The 22,182-nt window shown below is 42.4% G+C and overlaps 1 protein-coding gene and 1 pseudogene across 3 annotated transcripts; both read right to left on the bottom strand.

The window, feature by feature from the left end:
* Positions 1-854: 854 nt before the first annotated feature.
* Positions 855-7,729, bottom strand: LOC147883265 (uncharacterized; annotated as a pseudogene).
* Positions 7,730-13,441: 5,712 nt separating this feature from the next.
* On the bottom strand, positions 13,442-20,812 carry LOC147883264 (pentatricopeptide repeat-containing protein At4g39530-like). Of its 3 annotated transcripts, XM_087399314.1 has the most exons (3): positions 20,641-20,812; positions 20,467-20,522; positions 13,442-20,376 (listed from the first exon to the last, which is right to left on the bottom strand). In XM_087399314.1, exons 1-3 carry the CDS (start codon positions 20,774-20,776, stop codon positions 16,048-16,050), a joined length of 4,521 nt encoding a protein of 1,506 aa, XP_087255440.1. In that variant the 5' UTR covers positions 20,777-20,812; the 3' UTR covers positions 13,442-16,047. The 3 variants fall into 3 exon arrangements, with proteins under 3 accessions (XP_087255440.1, XP_087255441.1, XP_087255442.1); XM_087399315.1 differs by lacking the exon at positions 20,641-20,812 and having other exon boundaries at positions 13,442-20,318; positions 20,467-20,524; XM_087399316.1 differs by lacking the exon at positions 20,641-20,812 and having other exon boundaries at positions 13,442-20,357; positions 20,467-20,523.
* Positions 20,813-22,182: the final 1,370 nt, after the last annotated feature.

Genomic DNA, 22,182 nt, shown 5'->3' with positions numbered 1-22,182 from the left:
TATAGATGTGCAATTAACATGAGAGAAGCATTTTAAAAAGCAAAAAGCAATGAGCACGTAAGAAATTCTGTTAAATGTCAACGTGATGCGTAAAATATTGTGCATTCATTTGTAAATATCGCATGAATAAGGAACATATCAACAAATGCATGCGGGCACATACAGGTGTCTATTTGCATGTGCATGCATGTGTGCACGTAGATGCATACAAAATGTTAAATACATACATACATACCTACCTCCCTACCTACCTACATGCATGCATGCTTACATACATACACTTCTATTTGTCCCAAAGACATTAAAAATTGCGTATTACAAACCATATAGAAGGCATATTGAAGAAATGAAAATAAAATAAATAATTAAATGAGCAATACACATTTCTCAAATACCATACATGTAGACCATCCTCTACATAATTGACATAAAAACCTTCTTGTTGCTCTAGAGAGCAGCTGAATTGCATCCATATGATCTTAGAACACACTAAGCAATAATTTCCTTATGTTCTTCACAATGTAAAGCATAAGCTCCTCTCAAAAACAAGAGGTATACTTTGTACACCTTGTCTATATGTTCTGTCACAGCTGCATTGTATATTCTGTCACAACTGCATTGGTTTTTTTTAAACATGCAATGAGTCTCAGTCTTTTCTATGTAATACAACTAAGACTGATGTCTGCAGTAGGCCCCATTGTATTGCAGTTTTTTCCTTTGCTATGCCAGTTTATTCTTTGATAGGGTGTGGAGTACCCCTCTTCCCATATGAAAGATTTAGCTGAGCTAGGTCTTTTATCTACTGGTATGTGAGTTTGGTTCTGCAGTTTATCTTCTACTATGACTGACAATTGCTATTTGCTACTTTTATTACAATTTCCTGACAATTTTACAGACTGTTCAATTGCTGACGGATCTATACTAAATATAGTCAGCATATTGTACCCTGCATTTTTCTTCACCCCTGATTTAGAAATTTCGTTTCAAATGATTACAGATTATACTCGGTAAACTTAGTGACCTAGTGGCCAGTACTATTGCTATACCAGCTTGACTCATGAAACTTGTCAGATTGCATAGCAGCTTACTTTACTCTTGTACTCATGGGTGCAGAGGACCCCCATATCCTTTTTGCTTTTGTGGAAAGTGCTTAAGGATATATAGTTAGCTTTATGGGAAACAATGACCACCCTTTAAGGTGGTCATATGGTTTGGACTTACCCCATAAGCCTTTCTCAAACTTGATCTCCTCAAACAGTTATCTCTGATGACCTTATGTGAAGAATAATGAATCACCCATGTAATCTGTTTGAATGCTGTGAGCTGCATTTTTTCCTTGAAATCTCTTGACATCAATATCAGGTGATAGGGACTTTTGACACCTGTAATACCCATACACAGGGTTCAATATTAGCTTGTGTTTTGGATGGATAGAGGTAACAGGCCCTCTCCTTAGAACTCTTTCGTGGAGAATGAAGATACTTTTGTTGTATTTATTATTTTAAAGAAATATTTTCTGCATCAATTTTGTGCCGCCTCTACTAAATCTAAAAATTATGATGTATCACTGGGGGTTGTTTTTGTCATCTGACTTTGGTTGGGAGGTGTCCATTTGTAGATTGTGAACCCCCTGCTCCCCTGCCTCCTCCACTCCCTTCATCTCACCGTAACCTCCTCTCTCTACTCCCTCTCCTTTTCTCTTTGTTGTCTGCCCTTGCCTCCCTCCATTCCCCCATACCCTGTTCTCTCCATTTGCTGTTTCCTTACTACCTTTCTCCACTCTCCCTCCTTTGCTCACAGTTAGCAGCCTTTCCACCCCTCCCCCCATACCCTCTTTTGTACCTCAATACACTCCTCAATCCTGAGCTGTTCCTCCTCAATCTGGCTCTCCCATCCTTCATTTCATCTTGCATTTGCAGGTTTTGAGGGCTCCTTCTAACCCACTTCTTGGCTGCTCTGAAACATCACAGTTTCTTCTCCAAATCCTTCCCATAAACTTGCAATCTCACTGAGTTGTGGGGCTGTGCCCCCAACCGCACCCTGCCGTCTTCCTTTTCCTCTCTAACGGTCCCAATTCTCTTAAACTTTGCAAATGAGGACCTTGCTTATATGAATTGAAGTAGTGCAAAGGGCACCTATTTCCAGATGTTTCTAGAAGTCTCTCTTGGAAGAATGCCGTGCTGAGTATCCATCACATTATACCAATTGGATTCTTAATTGTTTTCGAAGCTCAACCTCTCTCCATTGGCAGTCACTTACTATGGGTGAAAGTGTGGAGTCACCATTGTATGGACTGATTTTGTCATTTGAAGGCTGCCACCATATCCATGATCTTTGAAGGCCCACCTCCTTAATTTTGACAAATTTTTGATACGGTTTCCATATTCCTGCGGAGACCTTTGCTTTTGGAATTGCTAGCCGATCTTTAAAAAGAGCTTCAAGCTCAAGTAAACAGGGTTGGTGTGTGGGAACACATGGTGATGTTAATGCTCTTTTTTTGTCCTGCCCCTGATGGGGTAGGTCTTATTGGAGGTTGGCTTCTCTAAGAAGAGAAATTCCGAATCTTTTTTTCTGAAATTCTTGAATTATTATGATTGGTCCAAGTTTCAACTTTCTATTTCCTTCCCTTGAAATCCTCTCTCTCTCTCTCTCTCTCTCTCTCTCTCACACACACACTTTTTTTTTTTGTAAAACCAAGATACTTATATTATAAAACATTCATTTACATCCAGGCCATGCTCAAAATAGAGCTACAGCCCTATCCATCAGAAGCAGTAAAAGAAAAGTTGAATACAAGAAACATCCAAATCTTCCTCATGTAAGGCATCATATAAAGACTGCCTTAATGAGGCTCTGAAAAACTCATAAGGATGCTGAAGAGGAGAATTCAGGTATGCTTGAATGCGCTGCAGCCAGAGGGTCCATAAGGCCCAGTATCTGATCCAGTGGAAGAAGAGAGAATACTGTGACAAAGAAGCTGATAGTTTGCCATACATCCAGAAAAACCTGTAGAATCTGTGTGCTGGAAATCTGAGAGATAAAAAATAGGAGATTCTATCTAGAAGGTCTCTGGAATATGAGCAAAACCACAATAAATGCGGAATACTCTCCGATGCAAGGTGACATCTTGGACAGAGAGATGAAGCTATTCGTCGTTTAGCCAATTTCACTCCCACTGGGAGAATACCAACAATACATCTCCATAAGAATAGTCTTTGCTTCAATGGCATTTTCAACTTCCATATCATTTGCAATCTTCCTTTCCACCAGGCTGATGATTTGTTCAGATGCCATAAAGAATTAGCATGATGGGCAATCCAAGGAGGAGGTAAAATTAATCTATAAGCCTGTATAGATGTCAATGACTGCAAAGGCTTAGAAGAAATGCTTGAACATGAAGACTGAAGGTGCCAATCTTGAAGCCTGTCACTGCCATTCAATGTCGGAATCGGAACCAGAGGAAGTAGGAGATCAGCAATAGCTTTCCAAATAGATCTATGATGCATTGCCAGGTTGTATTGTCTACATGCTGCTGGAAAAAGGAGAAGATTTCCTTGCATATCTACAACATCATCAATGAACCGAATACCCATTTTCATAAGATTGTAAGCTCTAATGGGTTGTTGAACAGCAAGGGGAGAGGAAAACACAGCACTCCAATGAATACTCTCCAATCTGAGTGATGAAGCTAGAGAAGCAGGATGAGGAGACCATTTGATGTGAGAGAGTACTTGCTTCCAATCCTGAATCAAAGAATTGGAAAATGGACAAGCAGGGATTTTACCTTGAAATTTTCCAAGTACTACTTCCGATGGATCTACTATCCAATGTCCATAAGCTTGTGTGCGCATCTGACCACACAAAATTGCTAGCATAATAGACCAAGGCTGCTCTTGTTGAAAGAATGTTTTGAGCATAGTGATCTTTCTTGCCAACACATGATATTTGATGTTTATTATATTCAATCCACCATGCATTCTGGGTGAGCAAAGCAAGTCCATTTTGAGCAACCGTAAAGCTTTTTTATGAAGCTTGGTTTTCCAAAAAATCTCCATGGCTTGAGACATAAAGGATGAGAGATCTCGAGATGACCAATGTAATAGAGGAAGGTAGAACTGGACATAAGCTAGAACAATAGACTGGACAATTCGAAGCCGTACATGCAGAGGCCATGTGGAAATCTTCCAATATTGTAATTTGTCCTGAATTTTGTTGAACACCCATAACATTTGTTGCTTATTACTGATTTTCCAGCCAATAGGATAACCCAAATGTCTGACTATATTTTCCGGTTGAATAATCTGGCCTGGCCACAGAATAGCATGCCAATCACAAAGCTTGAGAGGCATGAGTTTTGATTTCTGAAAATTAATTTTAAGACCAGCTGCCAACCCAAAATCTGAAAGGGTATCCATCAATAGTCGAATCTCCAATGGGCTGTTCTTTAGCATGAAAAATGAATCATCTGCATAGGCCTGCGCTATGAAGGGTCGTGAACCAGAAATCTGAAGCCCCTCTAGCTGTCCAGTATCAACCATGTGATCCATATAAAGAAGCAATGGATGTGAAGCGATGGCATAAAGCAAGGCACTGAGAGGACATCCTTGTCGAACCGAACGTTCGAGAGTCCAAGACTCAGACAAATGTTTCCCTATAAAGCATTGTGCAGTAGAATTTGAATAAAGCCAATATATGACATTAGATAGCTTTGGCCCAAAACCAAGTTTTTGCATGATTTGAGAGACATAATCCCACTGTACTGTATCAAACGCCTTTGCCACATCCACCTGCATGACCAACACATCTTGATCTGAATATTTAGCATATTCCATTGCAATAAGAGTGTTAGTGATATTGTCATGTATATGCCGTCTTGGAACAAAACCATATTGCCTGGGATGAAGTCCATCATGAAGGATATCCTTTATCCGATGTACCAACATTTTGGCAATCAGTTTGTATATCACCGGCATCAAAGTAATTGGTCTCCAGTCATCCATAGTCTCACAAAGAATCTTTTTGGGCACAAGCCTCACCAGACCATGCTTCCAAGCTGAGGGAAGATGTTGGTGCTGCCATGCTGCATTAATAAACTGCAGAACTGGACCCTTCATTTCTTGCCAAAAGGCTTCAAAAAATTCAACCGTCAGACCATCCCAGCCAGGGGATTTATGTTTACCCAAATGCTTAAGGGCTTCCTCCAGTTCATCATCTGAAAAAGACATTTCCAGCATTAAGGCTTTTTGCGAGGAGACAATGGGAGAAACAAGCTCAGTAAATCTGTTACGAGCCAATGCAACCTGAGGTGCAGAAGAAGAAGGCTGAGAATACAGGAGCTGAAAGTGATCCAGACATTGTTTTTCAAGCTGAGAGAGAGATTGGGTCCAGAGACCATCTGATTTCCTTACCCTCATGATAGATTGGCTTTGCCTATGTGCATGTAAGTTCCGGAAAAAAGATTTAGAGGAACAGCCCTTATCTAGCATGGGTTTAACTCTGGCCCTAATCTGCCATTTAGACAGCTTGCGTTTGTCATTGGCATCAATTATAGAGGAGGCACAAGATAATAAATGCTGTTCAGAATCAGATAGAGATCTTTGATGACTAATCTGTACAAGATACTGCTTGTATGATTTTGCCCACTGGATATGCTGTCTAGTTTCTGCCAAGTACCATCTTCCATATTCCTTGATGACATTTTGAATACGATTTATGAAAGAGATCCAAGCAAATTCCAGATCCTCCTGAGCATGGGATAGCAATGGCCTGCAAGCCAGTCTGATCATATGCTGAAATTTTTCATGAGAAAGATAGAATTGATTAACCTGTAAATTTCTGACTGAGGAGAGCTGCAAATCATCCAGAGGCATACCAAAAGAAAGGGTGAGCCAAAGTGGAGTGTGATCAGATAGTTGTTGTGAATAATCAGTCCACATCTGACATGTATATTCATCATATTGCTGAGCATGAATGAGATAAAATCTATCAAGCCTGGCCCAATAATCTGTGAAAGCATTATGATGATATGTAAATCCCATCACTGAAGGATGAGTTGCTGTCCATAAATCTGCAAATCGAAGTGATGATGTCATGTGTTCCCATTGCTGGATTTCAGAGGGCAGCATATGTGAATTATGCGTGGTATTGTCCTTCCAGTGAGGAGAATTGTTGAAATCCCCACAAAGTAGAGCATTAGAGGACCAAGGATATTGCTTTATGGAATTCCACATTTGAGCTCTGGAAGCTGAATTTTGAGAGGCATACAAAGATCCTATTTCAAAAATCTCTCCATTGATCATACATTGAATAATCATCCATCTTCCACCTAGATCATTATGTGCTATCAAGGGTTGCAGATCATGTCTGGCTAAAATGCACAGCCCAGAGAATTGTTTCGATCCTGAATAGAATATATCATATCCTGAAAAAAACCCATGCTGTCCAGCAAAAAAATGCTGATTATGCTCTTGGAGACATACAACATCCGGATGAGTTGTATTTATATAATGCCAGAGAAGCCTCCATTTATTCTGGTTGCAGAGGCCCTGTATATTATAGGAAAAGCATTTAAGAGAAACACTCATGAAAATATATACAAGATAATGTTCGGTCTTCCAAAAGAGCGGGAGGCCTCAAGCCTCTGCCATTGCCACAGGGTCTTGCTGACCCTCAGCTTCCAATTCCCTGATAATATCCTCTTCTTCACAAAGGGGAAGACCCTTCTTGACTGCATTGACCCAAGCCTTTGTGATGGGGCTGCTTAAAGAGGTAGAAGATTGACCTGGAGAAGGAGCAGAGGCATCCCAATTACGAGATTGGAGAGGTCTTTGTTTGAGAGGCACCGTCTTCTTTGCAGTCTGCCAACCCTCATGAGAAGGTGAAATATTTTCTCCTAACTTGCTTTTACCTTTATCCTTATTTTGAGCTGAATTGGCCTGACTCCCTGTATGAACTGAAGGCTTTGGTCCTTTAGCTTCAATCTTTTCCACATATGTCTTCTGACCTCCTTTATTAGATGGCAAAGGAATAGCAGCTGGAGGAGGTGGATGAAGGATAGAAGGACATTCCGAAGCAAGATGCCCAAATTTGTGACAAGAAAAACAAGCTCCAGCAAAAATGCCCCATTTTAAGGTGAAATATTTCTTGCCCAAATTAACACCCTCAATCTCAACTGCAATAGAAGAAGGGGTCGGTCTATCAGTATCCCATAATATGCAAAAACGATTTTTATTACCTGTTGGACGAGGGGGACAGATCACTTGCCCCAAAGTCATAGCTAACCCTGGAAGCTCTGTTCTCATATAATCTGGAAAATCAACCACTTCAACCCATACAGGGCAGTGATGCTTGATGAGGTTCTGATAGTCCTTATTAGGGGACCAGGGCATGATATGCACCATCTGGCGACCAAAAAATAACGGAGACATTTCCAGCATCTTTTGTTTTGTCAAAGCATCCAAAAGATGAACTTCATAAAATCCTCGGGAGGCAAAATAGACTCCTTCTACAAAGCATCCACCTAGGAGAGAATTCACCCATTGTCCCACATCATTAGCAGAGGGAATTTTGCCTGGGAAAAAGATGATAACTGCAGTTTGAGAGAGCTTCTTCAAAGGTTGCACAAGAGATGGCAGCTTCATTTTGTAAGTAAGTTCCGGAGCAGGTTGAATCCATTCCCTTCTGCTTTGTTGAAAATCATCATTCAGCATATCAAACACATAAGAAGCATCTTCAGAAGAAGGAGCTATGGGAGAAGAGGCTTCCCTTGATTGTCTTTTGGGTTCAGGAGAGAGGGCTCTCTTGACATAGTACTTATTTGCTTCTGCCATGGAGGCTAAGGGATTTAACAGATATCAAACAAGGAGATTCGGATAGGAACGAAGAAAGGCTCGCAGGCTGTACGGACGCTAAGATGAAGCACTGTACGGTCAGATTGGGGAAATACAGGAAAGGACTGGGAAAATGTACGGAATCACCGACGGGCTGTACGGGACAAAGGATAGTCTGTACAGAAGAGTTGAAGGGCTGTACGGAATAAATAAAGGGGGGAAAACACGAACGGAATGTAAGGGCTTTGGGAAGGAAGACTGCAGGTAAGAAATGACGAGCAGGGTCAAACGGAGCAGCGATGGAAAGGTAAGCAACAAACAGCGAAGGATGGTACTGACGAAGCGACGGGCGCCAAAGACGACGATGAACGACGCTCACCGTACGTGCGTCGCACACCCTCTCTCACACACACGCTCACCGTACGTGCCTCACACACACACACACACACACACACACACACACACACACACACACACACACACAATTCATTATCTCCCGCAGTCTCCATAACCTTTCCTGCGCACCATCTCCACTGCACATCCAATTCCTCTTCTTTTTCATTTTTTTGGATCTTGGGCAGGCCTTATGAATGATTAAATATCTTTTAACTTGTTTCTTTTTTGCAAGAAGCATATGGTAAAAGTTCTCAAGATTGATTGGTGAGGATTTTCATTTGGTTTTATCTTGAACGAGCTATTTGCTAACCCCAATTTCATTAGTCGTATGCAATTCATATCATTCGTATGGATCAACCAACAAGATTGGGGATTCATGCTGAGGATTGTATGGTTGATTCCAATGTATAAGCTATTGTTAATAACTTCTGGTCCTCCTAGATGATTTACTAACATGCTTCAACTGCTACAATCCTTCAGTTTCAAGTTCCCTTTCATGAATTCTGCGTCATTATTATGTTGTTGATTGCAAAATCCATTTTCAACAACAAAATTGTAAGCCTATTTGGCTTGATTTGCACAAATCTGCGAGTCTCCATGCCACCACTCCTTGACCATTGGGAGACCTAGGATGTTAATGTTTTGGTGTTGTAGTGATGGCCAGGTGGGTCTTGAAATTGGACGAGGCATATAAATCTTTCATTGCAACATCCAGTGATGAGTTTATATAGATGATAATTTGTATGGTTCCAAATAGTTTCTAAAAATAATTTGTATGATCCTTGAAGATCCAGATCCACCTCAAATATCAAATCTCTCGATAAACTGTTGTGGTGCTTTGCAGCAGCAATTCATGCAAGGGTTTCTCTATGTCAACACTGTTTTGACTAAGTAATTGGCAACATATTCCTATGAAGCATGTTGTGAGTACAAGAAAACAACACACTAGCTAATATAGGGTGCAATGGTCCCTACTCACACTACCTTGGCCTCTTAAACCTTGATTAGTCAGAGCCACTACATATCACTATCAATAGTTAATCATCATTTTGCATGTGCATACTAATTGACTATTGAATACTAATCACTTAACCTTTGAGCTAAAGGTAGCCAAAACAACAGACAAGCTACTGTAGGGCACAATGGGGCCCGCTCACACTGCCTTGGCCTCTCAAATCTTGATTAATCAAGGATACTACATATCACTATCAAAAGTTAATTTATTAATTTGCATGTGCATGCATGGAAAGCTAATAATATGTTTATCCTAGAATTGATTATTGACTACTAAGTGCTTTACCTTTGAGCTGAAGGTAGTCATTTCATTTACTAGGATCTCATATCAATGGTCGTCTAGAAAATTGTAGTCTAACGTATAATCCAATTGTAGTGCCTTTGAGAGGCTGACCATGCCATGCAACCAACACCATGCTGGATTTTGTATCAGGCAGCTCTACGCTGAACTCTTGTACTCATTTTTCTCTCTAATGAATAAAAACCTTGGGGGGGGTCCAGCTCGACGATTGTCCTGGGCCCTAGTGTCTCTGTGGAGAGAGGGAGAGCAAATGAGAAGTGTTTTGGCTGTCCTTTGCGATTAGTATTACAGAGTCACGGAGCAACGAGTAGCGAAGAGGCTACTCAAGTCGAGCTGCCTGGAGCAAGCTATCTGGAGAAGAGAGATGAAGGTGTGAAGGAGTGGAGAGAAGTGAGTAGAAGAGAAGGGGTGGCAGAGACGAAGTAAGACGAACGATGGCGTGGTGAGAAGGGTGAAGGTGGCGGCCAGAAGGGTGAATAGGGAGAATACAAGGAACTGGCAACGTCAATAATTCAAAACCTCACCCTAAATCTGCTTTTAGGACACCCCTTATTTTCTTGCCACATGTTCAATCCCAAATTTAAAACTCACACAAGGACCTAAGGCTAACGTGCATGAGCTGTAGGTCATGGGCTTGACTTTCTGCGGGTCCATATAAGGTATTATTTTTGCCAAAGGGGATTTTTTGAGTCCCAAAGACTTCTAAATTTCCAAAGCTCCATCACCAAGAGGAGGCTTTTGCCTGGCAAAAGCCCCAAATTGGCTTAGCCAACATCCAAAAGTTAACCCTCCAAAAGCTTCCAAGGATCTAAAGGTTCCAAGAGGTCTCCAATTTCCATTCCTCTGTGTAAAGGCAATTTGTTTGTAAGGAACTCCAAGGCTAAAATTGTCTCAATTTTTGCATTCAAGGGCATCAAACTTTGGGGGAGCATAATTTTCTGCTCAAGACCCAAAATTTAGAGCTTTCTGAACCAGATCAGAGAGCATTTCTCTCTTTTCATCAAGTTGACATCCATGGGAGAATTTCGTGTGCGAGACACTCCTGCGTTTGATGGGAACAACTTCAACATCTAGAAATGCTGCATAAAGGATTTTCTTGTCAGTAGGAAGTCATGGAGGTTTGTTGGTTCAAGACACTTGATCCAGTCAAAGGAGCTCCAGACGTTCATCTAGGAGACAATCATCCCACTACCAGTGAAGGCAATTGGTAATATACCAGTTCAGCTTCCAAATGGAAGGTAAAGTTCATTTGTGATGCTCTATCTACTGTTAGTCATACAATGTGCTAATCAGAAGATCAGAATACTCTTTGATGACAAGAAGATGCTCTTGTTCACTAGGAAAGAATTCATTGGACATGGGTTGAGAGATGGCATTTTTCATAAGTTGCCAATCACAAACCCTGGTCAGAGAGTATGCATAGTTGATCACACAGATGCTCAGTTATGGCACCAAAGGTATGGGCATCTTAATTTAAGATCCATGCAATAGCTTGAACACAAAAACATGGGAAAAAGGCTTATACCTAGATGAATCCAGGAACATTCCCAAACTCATCCTCTAAAAACACAACCTAGTGCAGTTTCAATCTCACGATAGTCACTCATAAGATTGAAAACCATAAACTCCATCACGCATAGCAGGGACTAGCTACTATGACATCCCCACTGCGTCATCAGTGCCCAACAGTGGGTGTAGACCATAGTATAAAAGTATGCTCTCACACATACAAATCCACACACCCACACATACTTAAGCATCCATTTATACAAAGTCTTTGTACTGAGTTTCTGTCGACACTCCGGAGGTGAAGGGCAAACTCAGCCATGACGAAGGCTAGCACTAAAGGAGAACACAAAAACATGGGGAGAAGGCTTCCCTCAGTCAAGGAGGGTGATTTGTGTGAAGGATGCCTTTATGGAAAACAACATAGGGAAGCATTTACCAATGCTCAAGCCAGTAGGGCCAAGAGACCATTAGAGTTGGTGCACACTAATATTATAGGGTATATGACGAATACACCATCACTTAGTGATAGCAAATACTTTGTCACATTTATTGACGACTACACAAGAACGATATTTGTCTACACCATGAAGAAAAGGTTTGAACGACTTGCAAAGCTAAAAGAGTTCAAGAATCTAGAAGCTCAGACTGGTTCTTGAATAATCTGCCTTCGATTTGACAATGGGGGAGAATATACCTCGAAAAAGTTTACATGATTTTGCAAGCAATGGAAAATATGTAGAGAATTTTTCTTACCTAAAACATAGCAACAAAATGGTGTAGCGGAAATGAAGAATTGCACCATTGTTGAGTGTGCAAGGAGCATGATGCAAACAAAGGACATGCCTAACGAGTTTTCGGGGGAAGCAATTTGCACAACAATTTATTTGTTAAACCGATCTTCTACGAATGCTTTACATGACATGACATCACAGGAAGCATGGAGTGGACATAAGCCAAATGTCCATCATCTCAGAGTATTTGGATCAAGTGCATATGCTAATGTGTGAAAGAACAAGAGATGTAAGTTTGATGCCAAGAGTGAGAAATACATTTTGGTTAGGTATGCAGAACATGGTGTTTGATGAGAACTTGCAATCATGGTTATACGGACTCAGATGAAGAGAAGATAATCAAGTAGTTGATAATGGTAGAGATGCAGATTTGCAGACATCCATGGAAATGTTTGATGACATGCTACCTAGTGTAAGTAGGAGCAGTCCAAGGAATGGGAGAGTATCTCCTAGACATTCTACTAATTCTCAAGTGGAGAATGCATCTCATAGTCACCATGACCAAGAAGCCTTATCATCCAAGAAGATGCCAAGGTGGGCAAAGAAGCTAGTGGATGAGGTAGAGGACATTCCCAAGGACATGAAGCCTAGACGAGTGCAAACAACCTATAGGTGTTGCATGGCTCAAGTCAAAGTACTTGTGAACTTCTGAGAGGCAGTAACATCCAAGGAATGGGTTGATGCCATGGAAGATGAGTATAATGGCATTCTAATAAATGAAGTTTGGGAGAAGTGGAACCACCCAAGGAAAGAATGTCATTGGCTACAAATGGATCTACAAATTCAAGCAAAAGGTTGACGAGAGTGTAGATAAATATAAGATAAGAAATATAAGATAAGATTGGTAGCAAAAGAATATGCTCAACAAGAGGGTATTGACTATGAGGACACATTTGCACCAATCACAAGGATGAACACAATCCACCTTATTCTCTCTTGCTGGTAGTATGGGGTTACACTTGCATCAAATGGATGCCAAGTCTACGTTCCTCAATGGACATCTACAAGAACAGGTTTTATATGAAGGAGCCACAACGATCTTGCGGAGAAAGGATTTGAGCACATAGTGTACAAGCTGGAAAAGGCACTCTATAGTCTCAAGCAAGCTTGGTATAGTAAGATTGACACTTATTTTAGACAAGAAGGCTTCAAGAGAAGTGAACTTGATCATGGGATATATCCGAAGAGAAATGCAGATGCTCTCACAATCATTGCACAAGCTGATCAAGGAGGTCAAGGTCAATCTTCATAAACAATTTAAAATGCAAGATTTGAAATTCTTGCATTATATTTTGGGTATTGAGATAGCACAAATAGAGAAAGGCATATTTCTAAGCCAAACAAGATATATTGACTCTATGTTGGAGCAGTTTGGGATGTTGGATGCCATACCGCTCAGTACATCTATTGAGACCGAGCACCATCTTGGACTGCACTAATATCCTCCAAGAGCCTTCGAAGCATAATACTTCACGTGCACACCTTGCAATAGATATGTACTCAGTCTCCGTTGGCAAAGAATCCAAAAGATCATGAGAGATCAAAGCACATTGACATCCTCTACCATTTCATATGACATCAGGTAGAGGAATGAACTGTGCAGCCAGCTTACTATTTCTCTGAAGACCAGGCAGCAAATTTATTCACAAAAGCCCTGCCTCGAGAGAAGTTTTAGAAATTCAAATCCTGCCTATCTTTTTATGATATAAAGACCATCCAATGACGGAGAAGTATTGAAGTATATGGGTCATTGGACTGTTCCATATATGGTTCGATATAAGTATATATATGGGCAGATGGATAGGTGGATACAGTTCTTTAGAGGGATCCTAAGTCCCTGTGTGAATAGTCCTTACAGACTTGGGGAACCCACCTAGGGTTGTGTATATCTTGTATCATCTTCATCTTTTTGGTTATGTGAGTGTATAGTTTGTATAGCCAACTTGTATAATCTCTCTCATCTACTTTGCTGTGTGCTTAGTGTTGCATTGTGTGTCCATAGAGCTGTGCGCTCTTTCACATAAGTACTGTCCCAAAGCATCTTGACATGATGGGTATCTTCACTCCCTTCAAAGTAGGGTTCACATGGGCCATAAATTCACACTCTTGGATACAAATGTACTGTAATGGGCACATAGCATATCCGTCGCAAAACTGCATAGGATGGATGAGTGTGACTAGTAATAGGCTTTTGGAATGGGCCTCTTTGAATATGCAATGGACAGCCCCATTTCAATCTGATGGGGTCCTTGGACCTCTGTTACGTCTAATACCTCTCGACCTCCACGTCTCCTGGCATTAGCAGTTCTGTGTATGTTGATGCTCTTTTCTATACTTCCCTTCCTTTTAGGCAACTTACAAGTCTCCGAGCCTATGCTTCCTTGGCAAGCATTTCTTGGTCAGCTATTCTGCTCTGTTCTGCTCATCTGTTCCAGCTGATTGTAGTGTGGCCATATGTATACTCTCTGTATCGTGGTAGTTTGGTTGCAGATTGCAGCTATTGCAAACAGGCTTAGTAACTATTGAGCCGATTCCCAGCCAGCTTGTCACAGCATTCCTGGAATTTATCTGCACTGCAAGGAATGTAGCTTTGATGAAGCATCGATCCATTAACCTCAACAACAGACCTCACCATTTAATCATAGAAGTGGATACTTACCCATAACTCTCAACGTATCCACAGGTCAGAGATGGCGATTCCATCACACTGAATAAGCCTGCAGTCTCGTTGACCAAAGCACCAGCGCTAACACAGACCAGCATGCTGCATTTAGCTGATAGGAAATCTGTGAAGTCCTTATCATAGGTGTGTGAACCATGTACTAAACTAGCCACAGCCTGATCACAGAAAACTAGCCACAGCCTGATCACAGAAAAGGGAACACCGATAACAACTGGCTTGCAGCTTAACATTAGCGCTTTGACAAACTGGACTCTTCCCCACATTGCCTAAGATAAACATCACTAAGCCTGCTAAGGAAGATAGTTTCCTTTCACCACCAACCTCAAGGTTTGCCAATAGGCTCTTCATGTACATTGCAGGACTCTAGCTTGAGATCTGACAGATACAGTCAACTAAACCTTCAGAATCAGTGAATTCAAGTCTGCCACAACATTCTGATCAGTTCAGCGGAACATCATAAGTAAAAACTATGCCTCGGCCCAGCGCACATCGGGAAAGAATCCATTGCGTGCCGGTAAATGCCAGAAGAGAGGGATGCTAGTATATAGGCAATGCCACCAACAGTCTCCACAAGAACTCTTTCCATCCTTAAAATTATAAAAGTGATTTGCACCTCTGCAAATAATGCTTCACTTTTCTATCTTAGACAAAGAGAGATGGCATTGTGACAATCATCGCAAGCCCGTAAGTTTCCATCACACTGAATAAGCACTGCAGTCTTATTGACCAAAGCATCAGCGCTGACACAGACCTGCATGCTGCATGTAGCTGATAGCAAATCTGTGAGGTCCTTATCATAGGTGTGTGAACCATATACTAAACTGGCCACATCCTCATCACAGAAGAGGGAACACTGATAGCGACCGGCTGCAGCTTAACATTGGCACTTTGACAAACTGGACTCTTCCCCACATTGCCTACTAAGCCTGCTAAGAAAGAGAGATTTTCCTTTCACCACCAACCTCCACACATGTTAAGGTTTGCCAATAGGCTCTTCATGTACATTGCAGGACTCTAGCTTGAGATCTGACAGATACAGTCAACTAAACCTTCAGAATCTGTGGATTCGAGTCTGCCACAACATTCTGACCAGTTCAACGGAACATCAGAAGCAAAAACTATGCCTTGGCCCAGCGCGCATCGGAAAATAATCCATTGCCGCTGGTAAATGCCAGAAGAGAGGGATGCTAGTATAGAGGCAATGTCACCAACAGTCTCCACAAGAACTCTTTCCATCCTTAAGATTATGAAAGCGATTTGCACCTTTGCAAATAATGTTTCACTTTTCTTAGACAAAAAAGAGATGGCATCATCACAAACCCGTAAGTTTTTAGTAATGCAAATGGGTTCCCCTCTGGTGTATTTATTAGGGCACACAGTTCATCTTCCTTTTCCTCATCACATCATCCTGTAGCACACAATCCAAATTGGGCAACTATCTCAGATTGGAAGAAAGATCTCTCAGCTTTGCATATATATCTTCCCTCTGAGGATGTCTCCTATCCCCCACCATAAAGGTATGCACTATTCCTCCAAGGTCGGTCCACCAGGCCTGTCCTGGCTTCTTCCATGCTCAAGTTTCTTTCTCATGACCTGGATCTTATCATGGTCCTCCCACATGTGAGCATCTGCATAGATGTTTGACATCAACACATATGCAGCAGGATGTTTTTCATCTAATCTAACCACACTTTCAAAGGCATGCCTTCCAATCTCTACATTATTCCACTTTCGACAAGCACCCAACAAAGTCAACCAAACAACAACATTAGGGTGGAAAGGCATCTTCTCAACCATCTCCACTGCCTCATGCACATGGCCTGCACGGCCAAGGAGATCAATCATGCACGTATAGTGCTCAATCGTTGGAATAATGCCATACAGTTCAGTCATTGCCTGAAAGTACTTCTGGCCCTTGTCCACTTCGCCCACATGACTGCATACAGTGAGAGCACTGAGAAATGTGACCCCATTTGGCCGTACGGCTTCCTCTTTCATTCTCTCCAACAAATCAAACACAAGTTCACTCTCTCCCTGGCGGGCATATCCTGCAATCAATGCATTCCAAGTTACAACATCCCTTATTGAGGATGCATCAAACAACTGTTGGGCATCAATCATGCTCCCACATTTGGCATACATGTCGATAAGACTGGTTGCAACAATTGCAGTGGTCTCAAGACTGGCCCTGCTGATTTGAGAATGGATGATCTTTCCAATCTCAAGGGCTGCTGTGTTGCCACAAGCTTTAACGATAGCAACAAAGGTCAAGGTATTTGGCACCAAACCTTGCTCTTGCATTTGTGCATGAAGTGCAAAAACCTCCTCACTTTGTTCTTGCTCAGCATAACCCAACATCATGGTGCTCCATGTAATGACGTCACGATATGGCAATTCATCAAAGACACGCCTTCCATCTTTCATGCTGCCAAATTTCGAGTACATATCCACCAAGGTGGTTGCCACGAATACATTGGACTCAAATCCAGTCTGCACTAATTGGGAGTGAACAGCTCTACCTTTCTCCAAGCGTCCCAGTTTTATAGGTTTCCCATCAACCTGTTTCCCCTCCTCTATTGCTGCCAGGCTACTGCAAGCCTTCAATGCACCAACAAAGGTCAGATAATCAGGCTTGACACCTTCATGTTGCATCTGTGCATACAATTTCAAAGCTAACACAGTGTCTTCCTTCTCAACATATCCTAGGATCATGGCAGTCCAAGAAACAGTATCGTGAACAGGCATATCATCAAAGATGCATTGTGCATCCTCCATGCACCCAAATTTTGCATACATATCTACCAAAGTGGTTCCCATGAACACATTTGAGTCAAAGCCACCCTTTTCAAATTGGGAGTGGATGGCTCTACCTTTTTCAAGGCATCCTAGTTTCACAAGTTTCACTTCTTCTAGTGCTGCCAGGCTAGAGCAAGCCTTCATGACACTCATAAAGGTTCGATGATCTGGTGTGATATCTTCTTGTAGCATCTGTGTGTACAATTTCAAAGCTTGCACCCCATCGTCCTTCTCCACATATCCCAGAATCACAGCATTCCAGGAAACCACATCATGACAAGGCAACTCGTCAAAGACACACCATGCATCTTCCATGCTCCCAAAGTTTGTATACATGTCCACCAAGGTGGTTCCCACATATAAATCTGATTCAAAGCCCTCCTTTACAATGTGGCAATGGATGGCTCTACCTTTCTCAAGGCACCTTATTTTCACAAATTCACAATCAACCTGCATCCCGTCTTCTAATGCTTCCAGGCTACTGCAGGCCTTTAACACACCAACAAAAATTCGATGATCTGGTGTGACACCTTCCCGCAGCATCTGTGCATATAATTCCAGAGCCAGCCCACTATCTCCATTCTCAACATACCCAAGGATTATGGTAGTCCAAGGAACCACATCACGTTGAAGCAGTTCATCAAAGACACGGCGTGCATCTTGCATGCTCCTACATTTTACATACATATCCACCAAGGTGGTTCCGAGAAATACATCCAAATCAAAGCCACACTTTACTACTAGTGAATGGATGGCTCTACCTTTTCCCAGGCATTGTAATTTCACAAATTTCCCAGCAAACTGCTTCCCCTCTTCCAGTGCTGCCAGGCTATTGCAAGCTTTCAATGCACCAAAAAAGCTTCTATGATCTGGTGTGACAGATTCCTCTAGCATCCACGCAAACATATCCAAAGCCAGTAAACTCTCTTGCTGATTGTTATACCCCATGATCATGGCATTCCAGGAGACCCCATCACGGTGAGGCAATTCATCAAAGACACACCGTGCATCCTCCATAATCCCACATTTACTGTACATGTCCACCAAAGCACTTCCCACGAAAACATTTGACTCAAAGCCACACTTCAAGATTCGGCAGTGGATGGCTCTACCATCCAGGTAGGCCATCTTAACAAATTCCTCATCAGCTTGCTTCCCCTTGTCCAGTGCTGTCAGGCTACTGCAAGCCTTCAACAATGCAAAAAAGGTGCGATGATCTGCTGTGACACCTTCCTCCTGCATCCGTGCATATAACTTTAATGCCAGAGCACAGTCTTCCTTTTCGGCATATCCGAGGATCATAGCATTCCAGGAAACAACATCACGATGAGGTAGTTCCTCAAAGACACACCGTGCATCTACAATGTTTCCACATTTCACGTACATATCCACCAAGGTGGTTCCCAAGAATACATCTACCTCTAAGCCATTCATTACCAGGTGGGAGTGGATAGCTCTACCCCTCTTTAGGCATCCAATATTCACATTTTTATCATCAACAGCCTTCCTCTCTTCCACAACTGCCAGGCTACTGCAAGCCCTCAATCCAGCAATGATAGTTTGATGATCTAGTGAGACATCTTCCTGTTCCATCTGTGCATACAATTCAAACGCTAGTGCGCTATCATCCTTCTTGGCATACCTCAGGATCATGGCAGTGTAGGAAATGCCGTCACAACGAGGATATTCATCAAAGACACTCCTTGCATCCTTAATGCTGCCACATTTAACGTACATTCCGAACAAGATGTCTCGTACAAATACGTTCGACTCAAGGCCACTCTTTACTACTTGGGAGTGGATCGCTCGACCTTTCTCCAGCCATCTTACTTTCATAAATTTTCCATCAACATCTTGTCCCTCTTCCAGTGCTGCCAGGCTACCGCAAGCCTGCAATGCGCCAATGAAGGTACGATGGTCTGGCATAACACTTTCATGTTGCATCTGTGCATACAGCTCCAAAGCTACCACACTGTGTTCCTTCTCAGCATACCCAACGATCATGGCATTCCAAGACACCACGTCGTGATGTGGCAGTTCATCAAAGACACACCGCGCATCCTCCATGCTCACACATTTCACATACAAATCTACCACAGTGGTTCCAGCGAATACATCTGAATCAAAGCCACTCTTGACCATTTGGGAGTGGATAGCTCTACCTCTCTCCAGGCATCCTATTTTCAAGGAGCCCTCTTCCTGTGCAGCAGCCAGGCTACTACAAGCCTTCAATGCACCAACAAGGGTTAGACGATCTGGTGTGACACCTTTCTGCTGCATCCGTGCATACAAATCCAAAGCCAGTGCACCTTCCTGCTTGCTATACCCTAGGATCATGGCGTTCCAGGAAACCACATCACGATGAGCCAAATTGTCAAAGACACACAGTGCATCGCCCATGCTCCCACATTTTGTATACATATCCACCAAAGTGTTTCCCACAAATGGATTTGACTCAACCCCACTCTTTAATACTTGGGAGTGGATGGCTCTACCTTTCTCGAGGCTTCTTATACTTACGAATTTTCCATTGCCTTGCTTTCCTTCTTCTAGTGCTGCCAGGCTAGTGCAAGCCATCAATCCTCCAACAAGAGTTCGGGCACTTGGTTGGACGCCTTCCTTGTGCAGTTGTGCATACAACTCCAAAGCCCGTGCACCCTCTTGCCGCTTGGCATACCCCAGAATCATAATGTTCCATGACACCACGTCGCGTTTTGACATTTTGTCAAACAGATTGCGAGCATCCGCCATGCTCCTACGTTTTACGTACATTTGCATCAACTTGTGTGCCTCCAAGAGTGGAAGCTTGTTCAAAGGTTGCACGGTATCATCATGAGTTCCATCAACCTCACTTGAGTCAGGCAACATCTTGCAGACTACAACCCCTGCTCTGCCTGCGGCTAAGGAATGACTACGACTCTGAAAGCTGTCCCCACAAATCATCCTGCGTACCTTCTTCTCTACTGGCTCTTTAACCCATTCTGGAGTCCTGAAATCGTCTATGCAAAGAGTTTCCTTGATAGTCTTATGCCTAAAATCTGGAGGATTGAGATTTCCCTGGTATTTAAGCGTCCCAATAGTGAGGTAAAAAAAACGCTTGTCAAATGCAATCAAATGAAACTCGCAATTCCGGCAGTTGTGACTTACATCGTTGCTCCTGTTATCCGGCCACGCACTGGGGTGATCCGAGAACGAAGCCACATCTACAAGCATAGGTGAAAGCTTAGCAGAGGCAGGAGCATAAATCACAGGGCGGAAAGAAAGGAGGAGAAAATATTTCACAAAAGAGTGTGGAGCGATGGTTGCTGTGAATGCAGAGACCTTGAATTACTGATGAAGATTGTTGGATGGGGTTGGAGACGATTGCCATAGCCACAGGAATGGCGGGGCGCGTGGGAGGAAGTCGTGTGGGATCGATTGTTCCCATTTGCAGAGTTGCACTCACACACGTGGCCATGGCTTTTGGCAATTCTCACCTTGGCCCTCTATAGGACGCTTTATAGGCTGCGTTCACAACTCCCTCCCCCCACCCCTTGGGGCCACTTGGAGAATCATGATCAACTCTGGAGGAAGACTTGCGCCACAAAACATTTTTCTTAACAAATCACAAAACTTGGGGTTTCAAAATTTGAAGGTTTTACTCGAGAATTTGCAAATTTTAAAGCTAAAATATAACTAAATTGCCTAAAATTTTGCAAAATATTTTTTACATGTGGAAATGAAAATGTTGAGGTTCAGTGTATATTGTTTGCAGGTTTTTTGTGAACGCTGGCGCCGTGCACACTCGGCCTACACAACTTCTGGACTACTTTTCTTAAGGTGTGTATAGACTGACTAGAGTTGCCCATGTGCATCGAATGCATCTAGGCCGCGGGTTGGATGTGGGCGAGCAATCTTGCCCGTCCATGATCCGTGGGCACTACCCATGGTGCGCACGCAAGTGTGCAAACACCCTTATAGGCATCCCAAAGGCAAAGCCATAGAGTTTGTTTTGGTTTCTCTTATTATGGGAATTGTGTATGGGCCTTAGAATGCTATGATAGAACAGTAACATGAGAGGGCTTTAAGGGTTGTCATAATCTAAGGGTGAGGTTGTCACATCTCCTTTGGCACGCCTAGTGAAATTTTCACCTTGTTTATGACTTAATGAAAACACAAAATGGTCAATGTACCATTGGATGGGCTAGTGGTTAGAGCTCTTCTCTGCAAGGCAGGAGTTCATGGGTTTGATACTTGGATTTGAGTTATAGATGGTCCAAATAATTAGGCCTTTTAAAGGTCCTCTTTTAAACTTTGCCAACATGATCAATGGCCCAAACTGGGCGAACGCCTGTGGGTCGTATCATGATAAACTGTTATGTCACCATATGGTCTCGCGAAGCCTAACGACCATCCTTTAAAAGGTGGTGTGAAGGGATGTCATCCTAGTTGGCCCAATGGCCCAGACTTTGACACAAATTTTTTTTGTATGACCCATGAACTCCACCCACTCCGTGGCCAACTCCTTGGATTGTTACATGATTGTCCCATTCCATCTCCTCTAACCACCACCAATCACACATTGGCCACTAACTACTATGAACCACCACACCAGGAGGATGATGGTGGGCAAGTGGTCTGAAACCACTCTTATCCTACCAAAAATTTTCATTTACCAAAACATACAGCATACATGTCAAAAAACTAGTAGGGGACCCATGTGTTGCGCAGCACAACATGAAGCACAACATGACTGTATCTCGTGCTAAGTGGAGTTTCTTACAAGTGGTCAAGGACGTACAAACTGAAGGCATAGTCTCAATTATAGTTTACTTGGAAGAGGAGAATGTCACTATTGGCTTTTAGCCTAGTGGTCAAATTTGG

The sequence above is a fragment of the Dipteris shenzhenensis genome, chromosome 28 (genome assembly GCF_047967505.1).
Source record: "Dipteris shenzhenensis isolate YYH24624 ecotype China chromosome 28, Dip_SZ_1.0, whole genome shotgun sequence".
NCBI classification, from domain to species: domain Eukaryota; kingdom Viridiplantae; phylum Streptophyta; class Polypodiopsida; order Gleicheniales; family Dipteridaceae; genus Dipteris; species Dipteris shenzhenensis.
This window is presented reverse-complemented; position numbering and strand designations above follow the sequence as displayed.